General features: G+C 35.9%; 1 protein-coding gene across 1 annotated transcript in view; it reads left to right on the forward strand.

Annotated features, from left to right (window-relative positions):
* The window catches only part of LARS2 (leucyl-tRNA synthetase 2, mitochondrial), a 92,575-nt gene that overhangs the window by 14,624 nt on the left and 55,450 nt on the right, over nt 1-22,501 (forward strand). Inside the window, exons 4-6 of the mRNA XM_009290374.2 lie at nt 1,085-1,145; nt 10,576-10,665; nt 14,832-14,975. Coding sequence (XP_009288649.1) covers nt 1,085-1,145; nt 10,576-10,665; nt 14,832-14,975 — 295 coding nt within the window. The remainder of the gene's footprint in view (nt 1-1,084; nt 1,146-10,575; nt 10,666-14,831; nt 14,976-22,501) is intronic.

Raw genomic sequence — 22,501 nt, forward strand, 5'->3', positions numbered from 1 at the left:
TCTGCAACTGTTAATACAGGATACTTGCATTACTCAGTTATTCAGCAGTGCAAGTTTGTTCTGGATCAGAATTAAATGCCTGGTTTCATGACTGTCCAGTTAGCCACTGTGGGAGGGTAGATGATACTTTATCTGCCATAATGCATTTTAGTAGAAAGTTAAGTCCATAAGAAATTTTAAGCAATGTTAAAGTGTATGAATGAATTCACACTGGGTCACTAGTTAATATTGTGTAGTTGTGAGTATTTTAGTAAACTGTATTTAGTACATTTTCAAACTAAAGCTTCACTGTATATTCTGATGTATCTTATTTTACATTTTGGATATAATCCATCTGGGGCAAGGTCTAGTCCTACAGTTTCACAGTTGACTTAAGTTTATCTATGGCTGTGCTGCCACCAGAAGTTTAGGTCTTCCTTGTCACCTCTCAGGATATACGTTCCCACCATCTTCTTTGTGTTGGCTCAGCTGTTTTTGCAGCCACAGTATTGGTGTGATCAGCCTGTTGATCAGAGGGAAGCAAGAAAACTGGTGGGGGGCTTTTGGAGAACTTTTTGTAAGGCATGTCTTCAGTTGAACGGGTAAGCTGATTGAACTCATCCTATAGCCACACAATCACCAGAGCCAAAGCAAAACACAGCCAGGATAGCATTGCCAGAATAGAGCAGGATTAAGCTGATTGTGGAAGTACATCCTAGTGCATTGTGAAGATTTCAGAGTGCCCGTTGGCTCAACTGCAGTAAAGATAATTAAAAATAACGAGAAGTGGTACTTCAGGAAAGTTTCACTCAAACTGCAGTGCCGTATTTGCTTTTCAGTTATGCTTGAATCAAGAGAGGAAAAATCATTGTCTTGTACACACAGCCGTTGAAATTGAACCAGAATACACTAGGGACTTTTAAAATTGTTATTTAAGATGAGTATTCTGATAGTTCCTTGAGTTTCACTGTTAGTGAGATACTAGTGTTTAGAGGTTAACTAGTGCTTTTGATTTCTCAGAACTTTATAAGCACCTGATTTTAAATATGATCCCATGATAGAAATTTTTTTAAGTTAATAAATTTTTTAATTTTTTGTTTTGCAGTAATATTCAACACATGAGGGAACAGTTTGAAGCACTAGGTCTGTCTTTTACATGGGAAAGGGTAAGATTTTCTTTTTTAAGGGATACTCCTTTTTTGTATGATGGAACATTGAAAAACATGGAATTTCACCATTTTATTTATGATAATATAGAAGTCTCTGAAAGTGACCAGTTTAATTTGTTAAACTGTAAAATTATACTTGAAAAAAGTAGGAAATCAAGCTTCTCTCAAGCTTCTTATCAAAATTCTTTTACTGTTGACATACTGACGTCATCTGATAATCTCAAGGTTTAGGAGAATCTTTTCTTTAAAGTAATTTCAGTTTTGCATTTTGATTTTTCTCTCTGCTTTTTCGGCACTTTCAAAGTAGCAATTGTCTGTGTTGTAAGTTAGGCAATAGTCTAAATAGATAATTATGAAGCAGCATGCCTTTGTGTTAAGGTATATATGTTTGGGGGAGTACTTTTTTCAATGTGTATGTTTTTATAATATACTCAAGGTTTAAAAGCTAGTAACTTGAAATGGTGGATTGGTTATGTTATTCTAAATTTGAAGCATAAGTCTGCATTTTTGTAGGTGTTCATATCATGACTGTTTTGGAAAACAGAAATTTTATTTAAAACACTAATGCTTGAGAATTAGGTGTTCACCTTAAAAATCTTACCAACATGATCAGACATAAGCTAGTGTCATTTTCAAGATAAAAAATAAATTAATTTTTGAAGCAATTGTAAGGTTATTGCATTTACCAGTGAATCAAAGTCAATCACTACCTTTATAATCTCAGCAACAACTGTTGCTTATTACCTTGATATGATTTTGTATAGAGTGATGGAGATGCTAATCTTGGATTTTTATAGCAGTATTGTAGATCTGAAAAGGAAAAGGATTAGTTTTCTGGCAGTCTGAGACCTGCCATCTGTTTTCTTTAATCTTGAAGGTGAAGTTGTTTATTTGTATGTCTTACATCTAAAAACCATGTTTCATCACGTCATATATATGGCAAGATTTTCAGTATAAGCCTTTTTACTAAGATTTTCATTTTCTTGATAGCCGAAAAGTTGCTCTGCAAATAAAAGGTTTGTTGTGGAAGGTACTGCACACTTTCTTGACAATTATTTTCTTACATTTAAAACTGTTAGTATCTCGGAGATTTTCTGTATGTGTAATACAGCAATACTTCAAAACAGTGAAATCATATGTGTAGGCTGTATTATGGAACACACCGGAGTTGAATGTTGCAGAGTGCCTTTCAAGAAAATTGAGAAAATTCACTTCTGTGTATGGACTTTTGTTTAACCCTTCCATTCTGAAGAAGAGATGGAGAACTGGCAGTATTGAAAACCATGGCAGGAAGTATAAGTATAAGTATACAGGGGAAAGTAATTTCTCATCTCTGTGCCTGTTCTTTGAGGCTTACCTTCACTTTTCAAGTAAACCATGTTTTGGTTAATGAACTTTCAGAAGTCTCTGAATACTTGTGAAAAGGGCTTGATGCTGTGCAACTTAAGTTAATTTGAACAGCTGTCATTAAAATAACTTAGAATGCTCTTAGGGGCACATAGTTTGTGGTTTTGAAAGGTAAGCTATTAAAACAGCTAAAAAGTGTTCCTTGAAACACAATGAATTTTGGAGTTTTCACTCCTTAGCTTATTAGTTACATTTTATTTTACCTAGAAAGCCTGCCTTATTAACTGAAGTAAGAGTGACCTGGATGGTAACCATTAGAAATAGATATGTTTATTCATTGCAAAAAATGTATGATGCCTGAAATATATCTGTATTACATGATCTCCAATGCACGGATATTTGAGCTAGCCATGAAAGAACTACCTTTGGAAGCAGAACGGCTAAGCTGTGGCAGAGTGAATTTTTCAGGCTGATAAAGCCTGCTTCTCTGCAAGGCTAATTAGGCTGGGCAGAGCATCTTACTGCCTCAGCTGCACTGCTTCTGGGCTAACTCAAGCATCTTTGCACAGCAATGCACTGCGCTGTGCAGGTACTTATCTTAAAAGTGAGCTCTTTGAGGTAAGGAATATTTTGCTTATTATTCTGTACTTTTATGGCACTAAATCAGTGGCTTACAAAATACTGAGACAATGCAAACAAACCCACTAGTGTTAGTGACTCCTATGAAAAATGCAAGAAAAACCACGTTTTATATGGGTTAGTCTAATTTACCAAGACTATTGTACAAAACAGGAGTTTGTTTTTAATTTAATTTCATTGGTGTTGCTTAAATGTGCTCCTTCATTGTGCTAGAGCATAGTACCTAGCAAATATATGCTGGAGGGAACCCATTCCCCTGCCTTGGATCCCTATTTTAGTGTGCAGTAAATTGCCTTTTTGAAGCGTGAACCTTTTATGTTAACTGTCTCTGTCCTCTGTGGCCACCTTAGAGTATATGCCTAGATGATGTGAAGGAAACTTAAGTAAATTTTACCATTTTACAAATGTTAAGGGGAAAAAAAAAGTGGGAAAATAATAAAAAGTACATTTTGAATACGTCGTGCATGTAGCTCTGCTGAAGAAGCTGACCGCTTATAAAGTCATGTCTGGTGTTCAATAAAGTCCTGTCCAGGAATATGAAGACCAGTTGTAGTTTTATTGCTTGGTAAAATTATTATGAACAAGTCCCAGTTCTCTTGGGATACTAGAAGTTTCCTTTTATTTATCTGGGTTTTTTTCATTGTTCTCTGTGTCTTACAAATCAAAATGCAAAAGTATTTTTATGTTGTAGCAGTCAGTGAAATTACTTAACCAGTAAGGCACCACAAATAAGGTATTATTAAAAGCTAATTAGATTATTTCAGAAAGCTAGGTTACAAAGACACTGGAAAATTATTCTCCTAAACAGAAAATGTCAGCAAACTAAAAAATGTAATTAAATGCATAAAATAGCTTTGCAAGTACTTTGCTTTAGAGTAGTTTTGAATACTAATAGTGATCTGATATTTTTTCCCTGAAACATGTAGGTATTTCTAGTGCCTCAAGTAATAAATGTTATATTTTTAAATCACTTCAAAAATGGTGTGATTTTGGGGAGAGATTTTTAAAAAATAATAAATAAGAGAGAGAACATTTCTATTCTGAACTTCTATGTTTGTCAGATCCAGGGTTAAAAAGCTGCAGTTTGGGGATGGAAGAAATGTCTCTGAGAGACGTTAAAAACACCTGGAAAATAAACAACATTGTGGTTATGTTTTGTTTTTAAGATAACAATAATTTGGGCATTCCTGGTGATCAGATTTCTCCAAAATACCATCCCAGACAGCATAGCAAACTGCCTGCCACTTCTTTTAAACATGATTTTCAGGGGAATTAGGCAATATCATTTTCAAAGATTCGTATCATCAGCAACAAGGGATGGAGAGTGTATAACATGTTTCCTTTCTTTTGCTCAGGAGTGCCGTCTGAATGCATGTTCCCCGTAAGCCATCAGTTCACCACTGTATTATCAATCTGTAACTTTCTTCTAGAAGGTAGCTCATGCTGCCAACATTTTTTAGTCTTTTCAATTCATGCATGCCAAGTGACATAATTTTTTGCATAAGAGTGATGTTCCCCTTCTGCTCTGTACATTAAAAAAGATGAAATCTTTGGTAGATTTTCTTTGTGCAGATATTTTTCCGCTTAGTTTTGAAGTTGTCATTCTTGTGCACTGCCTGAGCATGCAAAAAACTGTAACAGTAGATAGAGCATTAACTATCAAATATTCTTTTTATGCACATATCACTGATAATCAGTCACACTACTTGTAATTAAATAAAAAAGGAAACCATTGATACAAGGCTACTTTTTTGCAGGAAATATATTAATGCTCTAAAATGTAGGCACTGCATGACATTTGTATTTGTAGCTAATAAAGCATGAAACTAAGGGCTTTTGAAATACAAATATTCAAATGAATTTAGAAATGTAGTTTGGTCTAGCTCTAAACCTCTGAAAATCAAATAATTATCCTTCCAGATGAGGTGGTACATGCCCTTTAATACCCAAATAGGCAAATAGTAGATGAAAGAGTGTTTAATCTTCCCAAATAGATTTTGAAAAAATCTGTTCGGACTTTTTCTCCTTTTCACCTTTTTAATAAGTGTCAAGTGCAACGTGGCTGTCTTCAGGACAGCATAAGACTGTGCTAGAAATAAAATTATTAGTAATAAACTAGGAAATTACTTCTCTCTAGTCTAGTTATGTGTTGTTCACAAAGCCTGGTGGATCTTACAACAAATAAACACTTTTATGCAGCCTATAAATGTTACTTTTATTTAAAAAAAAAAGCCATGAAAGTAGCTTGAAGATGTAACCTTCTTAAAAAACAAACAAACAAAACCTGGTTTTACGTTCAGAGCAACATAATAGAAAGTTGTGAGAATGGAACAGATTTAGAACAAATGATTAATTATAAAACAAGGCATTTGAAAATTAGTTTTTCTTTTATTAATGGCCAAAATCTTCCATCCAGTTTGGGGTTTTTTTTGTTTATCCAGGATTCTTTACTGTTGGTTTTCCCCTATTTTTGGTAGCTGGAGGTTTTTTATCAGTTTTTTTAATAATGAATGGCCCTTTAACCTTAACATGAACCGGTTGCTTCCCAAGTTGCACTGCTGTCAAATCTAAATTGTAATACCACTATTTAATCTGTAACTGAGAATTTATTTGCAAAAATAAATAAGATACTAACCCCTCCATAATACTATTTGTTAGGAACAGATTGCTGCGCTGCGATAAAGGGATTAAGCAAGGTAGTTTTTGGTAAGGGTAGGGATCTTTCTCTTATATACCTTGGCAATATCTGCTATTTTTAAAAGCAGACCACTTTTAAAGGTGGTTTATTTTAATTGTTACAATGAATTGTTTTAATGAATGAGTGTCATTCCTGTAGGAATAAGGAGCAGTAACAGTAACCAGTGATAAAGATGCATTTGGGTGACAGTATCAGCTACTTTTTTTAACTAGCAAGCTGACAAAAGGAAAAGGGAAAGTGGTTGGGGGGAAGAGGGAGATGCTGTCCCTCCCATTTCATAGTACCTTCTGAAATGCTGGGGTAGTCACTAAATCTGTCACAGAACACTGAAGAGCACATGCAGTGGACAGCTGAACAGCATATTTCATATTTGTAAAAAGGGTTCTGCTTTTTAGTATGTAATTTATGTTTGGAGAAGATATGCTAATATCCTGTTTATATATATTCACTGAACTGCTTTATGATATGGGGTTCTGTACGTATGCTGTTATGTTAGTGCTCAGCTCACAAATGAGAACCAGAAAGTTACGTTTTTTGGCAGGGTGGAAGGACTCCGTTGTGCTATTTTGCAAACCCTTTTATAAACCCTTTTCTGTATTTCTGAGTTAAGTCAGTTCTGTTAATTCACTGCAAATCTTTGCCTTGCTCATAAAGTATAAATAGAAACATTAACATTCACCTTAATTTAAGCATGATAGCAGCCTAATGGAAACTTTTTACCAGACATTATTTATTTAATCAAGATCAGTAACTGGCATACATGGAAAATTATTTTTCACTGTAAGTCTTAATGTGCTAAACAGTAGGAAAAAAACCAAAACACATTCTGAGATTGACAAGAGGTTGCTGGCTTGTCATCAGCAGCTCGTTTCACTTGGTAGTGATGTAATTTCTCTTTCTTTGTTAGCTTCAAATGTTACTTCAAACCTTCATGGTTATAAAGTTAAATGATGAGCTTGAGTGATCTTTTCGCAGCTCAATGACCACAGAACAAATTTTCTTCAGTGATAGCAGTCTGCTGCATTTCTTTCTAAGAAACGTCGATTTACAAATTGTGAGAGAGCATGGACATGAGAATCTGTTCCCAGGAGTTAGCTTGTACCATGTCCCAAACACGCCTGTTTAGCAAACAAAACCTGGTTTTACGTTCAGAGCAACATAATAGAAAGTTGTGAGAATGGAACAGATTTAGAACAAATGATTAATTATAAAACAAGGCATTTGAAAATTAGTTTTTCTTTTATTAATGGCCAAAATCTTCCATCCAGTTTGGGGTTTTTTTTGTTTATCCAGGATTCTTTACTGTTGGTTTTCCCCTATTTTTGGTAGCTGGAGGTTTTTTATCAGTTTTTTTAATAATGAATGGCCCTTTAACCTTAACATGAACCGGTTGCTTCCCAAGTTGCACTGCTGTCAAATCTAAATTGTAATACCACTATTTAATCTGTAACTGAGAATTTATTTGCAAAAATAAATAAGATACTAACCCCTCCATAATACTATTTGTTAGGAACAGATTGCTGCGCTGCGATAAAGGGATTAAGCAAGGTAGTTTTTGGTAAGGGTAGGGATCTTTCTCTTATATACCTTGGCAATATCTGCTATTTTTAAAAGCAGACCACTTTTAAAGGTGGTTTATTTTAATTGTTACAATGAATTGTTTTAATGAATGAGTGTCATTCCTGTAGGAATAAGGAGCAGTAACAGTAACCAGTGATAAAGATGCATTTGGGTGACAGTATCAGCTACTTTTTTTAACTAGCAAGCTGACAAAAGGAAAAGGGAAAGTGGTTGGGGGGAAGAGGGAGATGCTGTCCCTCCCATTTCATAGTACCTTCTGAAATGCTGGGGTGACGGGTTGTCACTAAATCTGTCACAGAACACTGAAGAGCACATGCAGTGGACAGCTGAACAGCATATTTCATATTTGTAAAAAGGGTTCTGCTTTTTAGTATGTAATTTATGTTTGGAGAAGATATGCTAATATCCTGTTTATATATATTCACTGAACTGCTTTATGATATGGGGTTCTGTACGTATGCTGTTATGTTAGTGCTCAGCTCACAAATGAGAACCAGAAAGTTACGTTTTTTGGCAGGGTGGAAGGACTCCGTTGTGCTATTTTGCAAACCCTTTTATAAACCCTTTTCTGTATTTCTGAGTTAAGTCAGTTCTGTTAATTCACTGCAAATCTTTGCCTTGCTCATAAAGTATAAATAGAAACATTAACATTCACCTTAATTTAAGCATGATAGCAGCCTAATGGAAACTTTTTACCAGACATTATTTATTTAATCAAGATCAGTAACTGGCATACATGGAAAATTATTTTTCACTGTAAGTCTTAATGTGCTAAACAGTAGGAAAAAAACCAAAACACATTCTGAGATTGACAAGAGGTTGCTGGCTTGTCATCAGCAGCTCGTTTCACTTGGTAGTGATGTAATTTCTCTTTCTTTGTTAGCTTCAAATGTTACTTCAAACCTTCATGGTTATAAAGTTAAATGATGAGCTTGAGTGATCTTTTCGCAGCTCAATGACCACAGAACAAATTTTCTTCAGTGATAGCAGTCTGCTGCATTTCTTTCTAAGAAACGTCGATTTACAAATTGTGAGAGAGCATGGACATGAGAATCTGTTCCCAGGAGTTAGCTTGTACCATGTCCCAAACACGCCTGTTTAGACTGAGAAACGTCATCTCTTTTTGTTTCAGTTAACCCACATCTGCCGTTCAGGACCAAAAGGACAAATCTCAGTCCATTTTACTATTTTTATTTGACAACTCACTTCAGTTGTCTTACCTGTTTGCCTGTTGCTCACATGTTCTTATATTGTACCAAAAGGGATTGTCTCTTCTTTTGTGTCTCTGATATTACAGTGATGAAGCTCTGTTGCCTGTAGTGGCATCACACTGGCAGAACTCCACTGTGTGGAGAAGCAGGGAAAAAAACCCAAAAATTATTAACTGGATAGTGTTTAGTTGGAGAGATGGAAATCAGACTTTTATCAAGTGTTTTTTTCAGTGCAGAGCACAGGGATTTAATCAAGCAACTGTTTTTCATGACTAAGTCTTCACATGCTGTGCTGAAAACTTGCCATTAAATGTCTCTTTCTGGTCTTGAAAGCCTCTTATACACACTTTTGAGGCATATCTATTCAAAGGTCATCTTAACTGTTCAAAGCGATGTTTCAGCACTGGAATATAAAGTTGTAGAAAAAGAATAAAATTTTTATGCTAGAGTGTTTCAGATGTCATTTGAGTAGCAGATGAGATTGCTGATGTCGTGTGTAGTGGGAAGCTTAGATGATCAGAAAGCCTGTGTGAAAGACATTTCACATGTGGAGCTATTTCAGGTAGTTGATAACTATTTGCAAACGGAATAAATTTTATCAGTGGCTTGCTGTCAACCGTGTAACTCTAAAATCAAGAGAAGTTCTTGTTGGTTTGAAGTTCAGTGTAGGAGTCATCTTCCACTTCAATAAGTACAAATGTGGTCAAACAGAAAGTTCATGGAAATGTTTCTTCTTTAAATGAGTGCAAGTTAAACAGGAAAGCTGTTGAGGAGGGAAATGTGATCTGTTTATTGTTATATATTTATGATATAATTAGAGCTTAAATACTGAGTTACACAGTTGTTTTCACTTTGGCCAAACTTTAAAATATGTGGGTGAAAGTGTATGTGTATTCATTGTGCCTGTAAAACCCTGTGTTTGTGTAGAGAAAATTGGGAGTCTATAATCATGTAATCCTGTAGTCATCTTTACATATTGAGATGTTTATTTGAAATGCAATTTGTTTTTTTAAGAACAAACCTTTAAAATAGGGAGCTTTGTAAGCAGGTGATAAGTAGGTTGGTTTTTAATTATTAGAGTTCACTAAAAACTTATAAAATGTTTGCAAGTTTAAAAAAAGCTATCCATTATATTGTTACCTGCTGTTCTCTTAACTCCCATTCCTTCTTCCTATGTTGTCTTTTATTTTTATCTGTCTTTATTTCCCTCTTAACAACCCCCCTCATTTGTGACTTCTTTCGCGACTCTGTCTTTTTCTCCACACGTTAACCCAGAGCATGCTCCTACCTTGAGCTGGCTTGCCTTTTAAAATGGTCACTTATTTGACCTTTGATTGTGAGATATCCTTTGCAAGTCTTTCATCTTGAAGTTTAGAGTCTTACCCCATATTCCTTCCTGTCTGCCCCACGCGCTCTATCTGTCAACAGCCTCGGTTCCTCAGTGCTGGTCTGCTGTCCTGCCGTATCTACTGCTTCAGCTGTAGGCTCCTCCGGTCTGCTTGCTTCTCTGCAGCCAGCTCCCAGCTGCCTCTGAACAGTCGACAGTCTCTGTTCCTGCTTTTCATTGCTGAGCAACAGAGGAAAAGGCAACGTGGCTAAGATGACTTCTTTGATAGAGTTCTACTTTATTCTAGTTTTGCTGTTTCCCTGGTCAAGCAGCCGTGGTCATTTCCATCTTCTGTTCTTGTATCTATCAGCATTGATTTTACAGGGTTCTTATGTTCCATGTTAACAGGGAAACTTTTCTTTGTACATCAAGCCCACACAAAGCCCATATTCTCTGGTTTTGTGTACAGGTGAATATCACTCATGATAAACATTACCCAAAATTGCATTTATGTTTTCTCTGTGGCATGTATTATACACTCCTGAGTTAATTGTTTAAGTTAAAATGCTGTAAGAAAATACTAAGAATAGCTTCAGGAATTTTTATTTTATTTCATTTCTGCAGGAAATAACCACTTGCTTACCAGAGTACTACAAATGGACACAATATCTCTTTCTTAAGCTTTTTGAAGCTGGGATAGTGTATCAAAAAGAGGTAGGTACAAACTTTGACCCTTAATACTTTGCAGGTGCACTAACTCAAGTCACTTATCATGTCAGTGGCACGTTGCTGGATCATCCGTTCACATTCATTAAGTGGATAGGTATTTATTGTGCTCTATTGGTTTTAAATCACTGCAAAATATAATGAATTTTATATATAACTGAATTTGATGTATAGGTAAATTTTATATGTAACTAACGTGAATGGGTATTGTAGCAAGTCAAATCAGAGATGTTTATTGTCAGTGATTTACATTGAAGTGCAGGATCAGAATATAGCTACTATTAGTTTATTTCATGGCCTTAATATAGAATTTTCTAGGTCTTAACTTCCTGCTCATGAAAATATATAAGATAATGTGATCATGAGGAGTCTCTTCAGCAGCAAGATTATTTAACTGTATACCGTTACTGTGATGCTGTCTCAGAACTGATAGGATTGGATAGGATAGTTGGAGATTATGTGCCTAACTGTCCAATTCCTGGACCCTATTTGTGATCTCTGAAATATTACAGCAATATTAGATGCTATATGACTATCACAGCTGTTTTTCTGTTAGAGTACATTAAGAAAATATTGACCTTATAATATTTTGTAAATAATATATATCAGGCTATCTGAAAAGGGAAGGGTTCAGTTAACTTCTTAAGCAGGAGGTGAAACAAGATGTTAAATGAGCATTCCAAAGAACTCTCTGTATAGCCAAGGCAACGCAGTTCCAAAATACCTGAACAGCTGCACCTAAACAAAGCTGCAATTTAGTGAATGTTTCTAACTTAAAATGAAAACTAAGATTTCTTAAATATGCTTTGATGTTTCATTTGTATTCTATAGAAACCAGGAAACCCCATAGAATATAATTAGGGATGTACTCTAATTATTCTCTGAACCCAGAGAAAGGGGTTGACGGTGAAAGGTAGCATTTGGAATGGCAGGGCATTACTGCTACTTCTCCTATTTCCATGGGCAAGATGTATTCAGAGATCTTAAATGACAGCCAGCAAAAAGATTCAATATTTGATATGTCCTAACATGCTGGGTTTGGGGGGGGGGTGTGTTTCTTTTTTTTTTCCCCCTGTAATTATTTTCTGAGTTTGTAATAAAAAATTAAACCCCTAGCTTTGCCATAACAAATTTATTTTTATCTGTAAATTTGTTTGCTTGACGAGTGATCCCAGGTGAATCTGAAAAGCACAAGGCTTGCTTGTGCTTGCTGCTTCGTTAGAAGCAGTGATGATACACAAAACAAATTTTGCATGCAGGCTCCCAGTACTGTGGGATCCTGGAGGTATTTGGGTACCAGTGATCGGATCTGCTTCCCTCTTAAGAGTCAAGGATCAGTCTGAGGACGTAAATCAGCATCTGCAGCCTGTAGGGGATGTAATCTCTGGTGGATATAAACCAGTTGCTTTTTGGCAGGAAACCGATGGCAGAGATAGCCCATAACCCTGGATCCCTTCAAACAGTCATATATACTTAAAGCATATATTTATCCCATGTCTTCCTCCTACCTGCAATATATGTTAGGCAGTACTTTTGCACAGCTTGAAGTCTCCTGTCTTACAATTTCATTTTGGGTACAAGGAGATAATTCATAGCCTTACTGTGGCGATAAGAATAATATATGTAGAGTGTTAGTCTAGTTAACGCTCTGTTCCAGGAGTATGTGTGTCTGGCCAGAAATTACCCTGGTGGGGAGAAAGAGACTCAGTATCTCCAGGAGCTGGAATTAGTGAGAATTAAGAATGTCTGTCTGGGTGCTGCAGCATCCATAGAGGGCATCTGTATTCACCGTAGCAAAATCCTCTCTCTTCTTCCTGCAATACTGATCTAGTCAATGTACTGTAGAGGTTATTGACCTGGCCAGATGTGGGTGTCTTATTTAGCTTGAGATTAATTTCTGCCTAGATTCTATTGATTATTTTGATTAGGTAGCTGTAGACTGTAGTGGAACCATAGACACCAAACCTGGAGATAGATAGTTATGCTATAGATACCTGAAGTTAGATGAGATGAATCCTATCTTAAACGCATATGGTCTACATTGGTATAGTGAGGAGATGTAAATAATTTGTGGTCCTTATACACTTTTGCACTGTGCTCTCTTTGTGTAGATGACATTTAGTGGCTTCCTGGGACCATAGTTTCAGAGGCTGTCATTGTCAAGAGGTGCAAGTAGGAACTAAGGATTTAATTTAATATCCAGGTCCTGGATATTAGTCAAAAGGCTGTGAGAGATGGAAGGAACAAAATGCAACTCTAAAAATTCACAGAAAAGACCTTTCAGCTACAGATTTCTTATATGCATATTTGCTTTGTTTTGCATGATTTATTTAGATAAATCTTCCGGTTATGAATCATGAGAATATGTTATGCTAAATAATTATATTCATATAGATCAGTTCAGTTACCTTCTAAAATTTTCATCGTAAATTTGATCCAATATCATCAAAACAAAAACAGTGTTTTTTCTCAACTTTGAGTCATAGTCAATTTAATACAAGCATATGCTAATACTGCTTTATGCAACTGGCATTTTATTACTTCTTAATATTATGTGATTTATGTCTCTTTAACTGTTATTTTAACTTTGTAGTGGTGTGGGTTTTTTTCCAGAACTTATAAATTAAAAGATCATTACTTTAGAGCCAACTTCATAATGTGTTGTATCATTACTGAAGAAGTTGTGTGTTCTGAAAGTCTAGTGGGATATATTGATTGCTTTTAATTTCCCACTGAATTTTCAGAAGCCTTTTATAAAAAACAGTGTGGTGTTATTGGTAGGTAACAGATAAAAGGTAGGCAAACTGTAAAAAGTTTAAATTCCAGTGACATACTGAATTCACACAAACTTCATTTGAAAGTGAGTTTGTTTTTATCGAAGAATGACTTTCATTCATTTCATGATAATAAATTTTGTATAAATTGATGTAGGTAATCAGATTTCGTGCATGCACACACCACACACTGATAACAAAACCAGCAACAGTATTCCTAAGGAAGAGGATCCATGCATCTGTCTTTCTGCTGTCCTCACTATAAGATTTGTAAAATGGTTGTGATATTTATTATTTCTAAGAATATGTAGTATATTTAAAACTAAGCAATATCAGTTGTTTGGAAACTGGGGCATTTCAGAAGGTGATCAGTGATAGATAAGATGTAAAGTGAGTAATATGAGGACAGTGATAAATTTTTAGATTGAGGTACTAAGTCCTCCCCATACCCAAAGAATGCATTTGAATTTTTTAAATAATGTTTAATGTATTAGAATGCTATGGAGCTGGAGCTACTGTTTTTCAGTCAGGCTGATTTAACTTTGATTTAGCTCAAATACTAAATAACACTCAAAATAATGGATTACTCTTCTTTATTGCTTTGATTTTTTTTTTCTTTTTCTTTCTGTTCATTTTTTCAAGTTAATGTCTAGCATTGAATACCACTTCTGGAATGACCGTTAGGATTCTTTTGTGGTCTTAGATCCTTTATGATAAATGATCAGCTAAATTGTTCAACACTGGCTGAGGGGGGTGAGTTTGATTTTTGCTCCCTCCCCAGTATGTTATGTCTGGTATTTCAGTTAGCCCTCAAAAACCAAGGTTTGTAGAGTTGAACACCAACATTTATTTCGCTTTAAATTTTTTTTAATGTATTTGTATTGACAAGGAAAGATGATTCCAAAAGTAATTCACACAGTTGACAGAAGTTATGTGCAGAAGATATCGACTCTTTCACTTGAAATATAGTTGACCACTATGATACTACTTTGTGATTCTGTCCTCTCAAGTTGGAGATCCTTGGTTATTCATCCCCCTCAGTCTGATGCAACGCTTTTGGATTAGTGGTAGACAGCTTTTAAGCATCAGACTATGTAGTTTTCAGTATAGTCAATTGGGACACTTACCTATTTAATATTCGAGTATCAGCCTATCCCACTAGCATGGTCAATCAAGGCAAATGCTGTCAACTGCATTCTTGGGTTTTTTTGAGTTATGAGAAGATGAATATTCAAAACATCTTCAGTTGAGTCCATGTTACTGATTCAAATGGATGTTATAAAAATGTAGAAAACTCAGGGGCCCAAGGAATGTTTCTGGATAATTCTTTTGGTGTCTGAAAAGTAAGATTCTGGTTTTTCTTCCTGCAACTTTTTTTAGGCCTTGGTTAATTGGGATCCAGTGGATCAGACTGTTCTAGCTAATGAACAGGTGGATGACAATGGTTGCTCATGGCGTTCAGGAGCAAAAGTGGAACAGAAATACCTCAAACAGTGGTTTATCAAAACTACTGCTTATGCAAAGGTATGAGAATACAGTTTTTGGAAATTATGGTAGCACTTAAAAGAGGTGACTTTTCATCCAGAAATATTCTTCAAGCTGAATGTGGTCTTTTATATATGCATGTTTGTATAATATATATCATAATATACGTGATCTATCCCTGTGTATGTGTGTATATAAAAATTATTATCCCTGAAGTCTTTCTGTTCACATCTTTAAGAATTCTAAGTAATTGGTGTGGGATTAAGTTTTGAAGAAATCAAAAAACATAAACTAGAGCTGAATGAATGAATTCTGCATTCACACATTGTCATCCCATATTTACCATCAAGTGCTTTTCTGCATATTTTGAGTGTACAGCTGTGCAACCTTCTGAACTAGAAACTTGTTCGCCTAGTCAACCTGTTGGACTTATGGGCACAGTATAAGCAATGGAGTACAGCCTGTCACCTAGTGTTCATTTTCACGTGTCGGAACCATAGTTTTTTATGATTAACTGCTCTTTATTGAAGATCATCTAGACCTTCTATTATACTTCATACTCTACTCTGTTTGATTATCTGTAATTTAAAAAATATTTTCAAGTTATTTAAACATCCTTTTTTGTTATGAGCTCAAATTTTGATTGTGATGGGACAGCATAGCTTCCACACCTAGGAATTCTTCAACAAAATTTTTGGCTTTATGCTCTCTGAGATGAAAGTATCGACTTCCTGTTTTGTCTGGGTAAAGTTTTTATTCCATCCAAGTGTTCTGTGTATTGAGACTTCAAGTACAGACTGAGAAATTTATTCCCAAGAAAATATTAAAAATTCATCTTTGACCCTTTTCCTGAGCTTCAGATTCACGAGACCAAACTTCCACCGTCATCCAGGGAGAAGAAATCCCGATCTCACTCTAGGTCCATTCATAATAAAGAGAAAAACCTTAGATATCCTGCCTGATGCTTTGATTCCTCATACACAGAGAGGGTACTTGAGATGCATGTTTTCTGATCGTGCTGCCTGTTCTGGCAGTAAGGAGGGAACCTTTGCTATAGCTGAAGGAAAAATGGAGCATGTCTGCACAATCACAAAATGACCACAACATTCCGAGCTTTTTCTTGGTGCTCTTGTCACCAGATTTCATGATCACCTTTGTGATATTTCAGGGTCTGCCCCAACTCACTGTTTCCCTCAGTTTGAGGCTGGAGCTTCACTAGAGTTTCTACCTTTACTGATACATTTTTTGTCTCTTGTCTTTATAGAGGTTGTAGGAAATAATGACTGGTGTTTCTGGGCTGTATCCATGCTTGCACCAAATCACTGCTTACTTATCTCCCTCTAAGAGGGGTGAATCAGCCTTAAATTTGTACTCATAAAGACCAAAAGACAAGACTAAGGAGCTTTTCAGTAACCTTGAAAACACCTTTGGCTTACAGGATTATTACCTCTTGCTCAATATCCATCCTCCTCTAGGGAAGAGGTTTTATCTTTTGTCTTTATAGTCTCTGACCTAAGAAACGTTGTTACATGAAAGGCATCAGCTCTTGGGATGATCACATCTCCCACATGTTATTCTCCAGTAAGTAGGCTCAGCTGATGACAAGAAGGAACTTGTGCCTCCACAGCACCCCCTCATCTTCCCCCCAAAGATGTCACCTCAGGAGACTACCATATCCCCTACCTACATGAAGGGCAAAAGTGCAAACAACCCCTTGTTCTTGAACATCTTAGTGGCATCATGAATGAGAGCTCCTTCTACTTTTCATTTGGGGATGAACATTTATATCAACCTCTACAAAACATTTAAGGATTACTACAGAGGACAGCTGAGTACTCTGCAGATCTCTGTAAAGGTTTCCCAAAATTTTGTTCTGTGCATGATTGATATTCTGTAGGGTCTATGCTAGCTGATACAACCAGGTCAATGAATGATGCCATATTGCTCCCAGCTCAAGTGCTTTGGCAAGCATTGCCTTCATGTGCTCCCACTTCTTGTACAGTGACAGATGCTACCAAGTATCAGCAGGTGGTCTGGATTTTCCTTTTTACTCACCCTCCACTGGCTCCCATTTTTGTTGCTGGGGTTCTGGCACATTTGAACAGTCTCACTCTGCTTCTTTTGGCAAGGGCTTTAAACATTTGGTTGCAGAGGGGGGAAAAAATTACTTTTTTTTTTTTCCCCCAAACCTTCAAATAAGAACAGCAGATTACCAGGCTCTGCTATTCTAAGTCCAATATCTGATATTAGATGGATTTCATGCTTTGGAAGATTAAAATAAATAAATTCCCTTTTTTGGTACTTAATTTTTTCTTTCAAGTTGCAAGAGGCTGGATAACATAGCATGTTGCGTCTTACTTTCTGAAGAAGACTGTTTTGGCCATACAGCTCTGAATGGCCCATGAACTGCAAGCCACAATTGAAGATTGTCCATCGGAGGGAGACTGTCTCTGAGCTAACATTGGACAAGTACTTCAATCTCTTAGAGACTCTGTGCCCACACTGATATAACCAGGAAGCTTCACAACAGCATTTCGACAGAAGCCAAATTACAGATCTTAAGTGCTACAACTTTGGCTCCTCTTTCTGAATATCTTGACTAATTATCTTCAAAACTCAACTTTGCACACATTTCTTCATTCCTTACAGTAGTCATCCCAGTACTTTTCAAGGAGTGGTAAGAGACATGAGTCCTTCCTTCTAAATCTGTTTCTTTTGTGTACTTTTTCTTTGGATTCAGGCTGTTGACAGTTGATCTGAATCCATATCGTCCTAAATAGCATAGTGTTGAACACCATGGTTACAGCAATCACTCTTCCCAGCCTATTCCTCAAGCCTTCTTCCCCACCTCTTTTCAAAAGCCCTTGCCAGGAGACCAGGCTTTATTGAGACAGAGATGTTCATTTACCTTTATCATTTACAGAGCCTTTCATCTTGGAGCAGAGGGTCCAGATTTTACAGAGCTAGTCCTAATAGGTGTGGAGGATAGAAACATCTCTTTAACTTTAAGAAGCTAAAGATCTTTAATCACTAATACAATTTTAGGATGATAACATTAGTGGTGATAATACCTTTACTTCAGCATCTCTTGATCTTGAAGACACTCATTTCCATAAAGAGATTTTCCTGGCTTACATCATGGACCAAAACCACTACCAGTACAACTTCCTTTTCTTGAAAGTCTTTGCTGTTCAGAGACTTCAGATATTTGTGCTTCCAATGATAAATAAGTACAACAATTAGGTTTTTTTATCCTTACCTGACAGTTTGCCAATGAACATACCTCTCTAGAATAATACCAGGTTCTTTATGGATCTCACTTCCCCTTTTCTTCAGTTGTTTGGGGCTCACCATGAATATGTGTATAGTACCTTCTCTGCAGTTATTTTCAGGCACCTGAAGGCTCAAGATGCTACAGTAGTAGAGAGCATTTTTATCCAAGCTGGGCTTGGATGGTGAAGGTTACTTATGGTACTCCATATGCCAGACTCCTGTAAATGGGAAATCTGAGAGGACAATATAAAGATTATCTATAATGGGACTGGGGATTTCAAATCCATGGTCAACTTTTTTTGCATTAAAAAACCCAATAGAAATAGAACTTCACCCTTCCAGAACTTGTCTGGCCCTGAGGTCTTTATTCCCCATTTCTGAGGCAATTGCCTGTTGAACATCTTTTGTCCAGTTCTGCTTCTTTTGAAGGTGTCCAGAGGGTTAAGGCAAGATGGTGCCAGATTAGAGTGGTCAAAATCATTCTGATCTGAAGACCTACATTTTCTGTCAGTATAGAGTAGCTTTTAGGTCTTTGAGCCGTACTGCCAGAATTCATATCAGAACTCACCTGGCCCTCTATTTCCTGTATCTCACAGCTTGGACAAGTTCATGGGCACAGAACAGATTTATTCCTTCCTTGTGCGAGATGTTCTTACTAGGTTTGGGAAAAGGTAGAGAGCAAAGTGAATCAGGCTTTCAGTGAGTTGTATGGCTAGATTTCTGTTATCCACTGAAGTTTCACTACTTTTTATTTTGAAATTAAAAAATGGGAGGCACTAAGAGATTATCTGATAGTAATTTAATCCTTGCACCTTTTGGGGAAGATTTGTATTTTTTCCCCACTTTGGCTACTTTTAGACTTAGAGGGTTAGTATTCTTTGTGTTCTACTTCTCCCACTCATCTTTCACCAGTGAGACCTTAATCTGTTTTTGGTATCTCATGGGGAAAGCCATTTGATTCTGGTCACCTTTTGCTTGCACCTTCCATGGTGACTATTATTTCTTCGGAAAAGTTTACAGAAATTCAAGACCAAATGTCAGAAAGCTCCACCTTCCTTCCCCTTTTTCTGCAACAAGGCGCTCTGCAAATCTGTTCCCTATTCCTTCCAGAAGTTATCCCTGAGTTTTCTTTAAGTTGACGTAGTGGGAAAACATGTTGAAAAAAAGCTTTATTTCTGGTAAGTAACTCCTTTCCTGTGTGGCTTAGAGGAAAATGTAAGTCTTTATTTCATAATCATGTTTCATAGACAAAGTTCCGTTTAAAATACATTTAATGAATCTGCTATTCTTCATGCAAATTACCAGCTAGCAATAATGGCTGAATATGTATGCGTACAACTTATTTTCTACTTGGAGCATCCACAAATTATTTTGTTGTAACTGTTCAACCTACTTACACTGCATACTGATGATCTTTCTAGTCATCTGTGTTCCTCTTTCACCCATTTATCATTTTATGTTTTCTCCTGTATCTCACAGCCTTAATAAAAATAAATACTAGTAAGGGTAATCTTCATCTGCAATGCTTAAATTACTAGTCAAATAGCAACAAGGAGTTACATGATCAGTAATGGGCTGTGAAATCATCTCATGTGTTACAGGAGTCAGTGTTTCATTCCTACACACACTATTCCTTAGATTTCTGTTGTGTCCAGAGGAATCATCTTCTGTGGATTTGCTTTGATTTCTTTATTGTTACTGCACCAGCTCATTGTCCTTTCTTGAAATAAAAAATGCAAACAAGCAAAGCAGTGTTTGCCCACATGGCAATGAATTTTTTTCAAAGGGCAAAAATACTGACCATGCTTTAAATGCTTAGTAGAAAGCATTTTGGTTACGTAAAGTAATAAAGTAATCATGACCCATTTTTTAAACTGTGAAGTACATATGAAATCGTCTACCAGCTTTTATGGATTTTTTTAAAGAACATTTTAATTGTCATTTTTCTTTTGACAGATTTCTTTGATAAAAGTATAATGCCTTAACTGATGGTATTATTCAAATTGTTGTCTGTGCATTTAAGATGTTTAAGCTAAAACATTTAGTTGTTATGGTTACCCAGTTGAATCTGTAGGCAGATTCATTGGAAAAATCTATCTGTAAATGTTAGTATTTTCTGTGTGTACCTGTAAATTGCTATTATGGTTTTTTATGCACAGTCAACTGAGTCCTCAAATGAGAATCTGTAAGGTTAGTCTTTGCATAGTCCCTGTTCTTCCTAAATTAATTTTGTACAAAATTTTTTCATATTTTACTTTTCAAACATCACCCAAATAACCAGAAAATAATCTTTTTTCCAACAAAATAAAATAGAAACAACTTTGAAACTTCAAGTTTTGCCTTAAATAATCTCCCTTTTTTGCACAGCAATAAGATAGTATATATATATGTTTAATTTAAACACTGAGGAAAGTGACGGGGCCTACAAAATTCTGCCACTCTAATTTACAGTTGCCATACAGATAAGTCGTACTCTTTATTTTTTTTTTTTTATAGGTGATTTTTTTTTTGTACAGACATTTAGAGAAATCCTTCTCACATTCTGTGAAGCACGGGAACTTAGATGTTTAGCATGGTGCTAACTCTCTGAAGGGAAAACAACAAAAGATCTACCAAGTCTTCTCCAGCTTTTCTCTGGGTTTGTGCTGCATTTGACAGCCCCTTTGTCTGGCCTGAATAGAATTGGAATTGTTTTACATAATCATGTTTTGCTTGATTTTTTATTTTCTATTTTATTTCTGAGATATTAAGCAGAATGGTAGTGAAATGTAATGAAACTGAAGTACTGCATTTTAGGATGTTAAGAGTCTTGACAGTACTTTGGATTTCATAGCATGAGGTAATGCCTCATCATTGAGAAGAATAGAAATGCTGGCTCTTTAGTTTTTCATGCTTTATGTGTGATTTTTTCACTTCCCACACTTGGGGTCTAGCTCATAGTTGTCTTTTTCCAATAGAATGGGCCTGATAAACCTTGCTTTGAAACTCTTCGTCTTGACACAGGCTGAGAGCTCTCTCCTGGACAGGCACCAGGAGCACTGTCTCCACAGCTTGCTTAGGCACTTCATTAATAAAAAAATGACACCTGTTTTGTCAGCTTGGCAAGACAGAAAATTGTTTGTGGATATCCAGACCCGGCTGATCTTTTCACCTTAGTTGAAATGCAGCATCTCATTTGATGCTACAGCAGTATAAATTTAAGTTCCTGTTGGCATGAGATTAATCAAAACAGTGAATGCTCAGTACTACTAAAAATTATAACAAATGTTTTACAGAGCTTTTATATTCATGGAATCAATTACTCATTTATCCCAAAGATACGCTTCATTATATTGGAAAGGGAATATATCTTCTCTTTGGTAATTGCTACAGTGAGAACAACTCTGGAGAGCAAATCTGGAGAACGCTGGCTTTACTTTTTGCTTTTGAGGAATCATTTCTTTGCCTCAGTTCTACACAGTCAAACCAGAGGTGTCTGTTGACCATAAATTATATGATAAAGAAAGGGAAAAACTCTGACGGTTCAGACATCTACGAGAAAGAATTTTAAGCACACACAGTATCTGTGTTGTTGCTCCTTTTTAATGTATATTTTCAGTATACTTCACACATGGGAAATAAGAGCCAAGAGTGACCTATGATAGTACAGGCAGAAACTACTGAAGGTGGAAAAAAAACCCTCCAAACCAAGAAGAGATTAAATACCAGCAGAAGCTGTACTGCATAATCACGGTTGGAACTGTGCAATAGAGTGCAAAATAAAACAGTGGGCAGCCTAACTTTAATTTCCTGTACTTTAGTTAATATATTCGGTTGTATTAAATGATTTTGTGTAATCTTTAGTTTGTATTTAGTTACTCTTTTGGGAGCTTGATCAAATAAAATGAAGAATTTCATTTTAATCCAAACAGATCTTGAATATTTCTTTGACTCTTCCTCAGAAGCAAAGCTTTTTATTTTAATTTTATTTTAATTTAGTAGAAGACAATTTTATTTTGCTAATGAATTGAATGCTTTTGAAATGAAACCTTTTGCTGACCTTTTTATTTTAGTCTTGTTGTTATGTTGCAAATTTGTCAAACTTCATTAAAGTATCTTCTTGAAAAAAAGAGTAAACATTTGGCTTTATAGCTTAATATTTAGATTTTTCACTTTATTTCATTTGCTTTCATGGAGGAGTTGAAATCATAGAATCATAGAATAGTTTTTACTTTCATAGGAGTTGAAATCATAGAATCATAGAATAGTTTGGATTGGAAGGGACCTTTAAAGGTCACACCGTCCAACCCCCC

The sequence above is a fragment of the Aptenodytes forsteri genome, unplaced genomic scaffold (assembly GCF_000699145.1).
Source record: "Aptenodytes forsteri isolate BGI_AS27 unplaced genomic scaffold, ASM69914v1 Scaffold426, whole genome shotgun sequence".
Classification (NCBI taxonomy): domain Eukaryota; kingdom Metazoa; phylum Chordata; class Aves; order Sphenisciformes; family Spheniscidae; genus Aptenodytes; species Aptenodytes forsteri.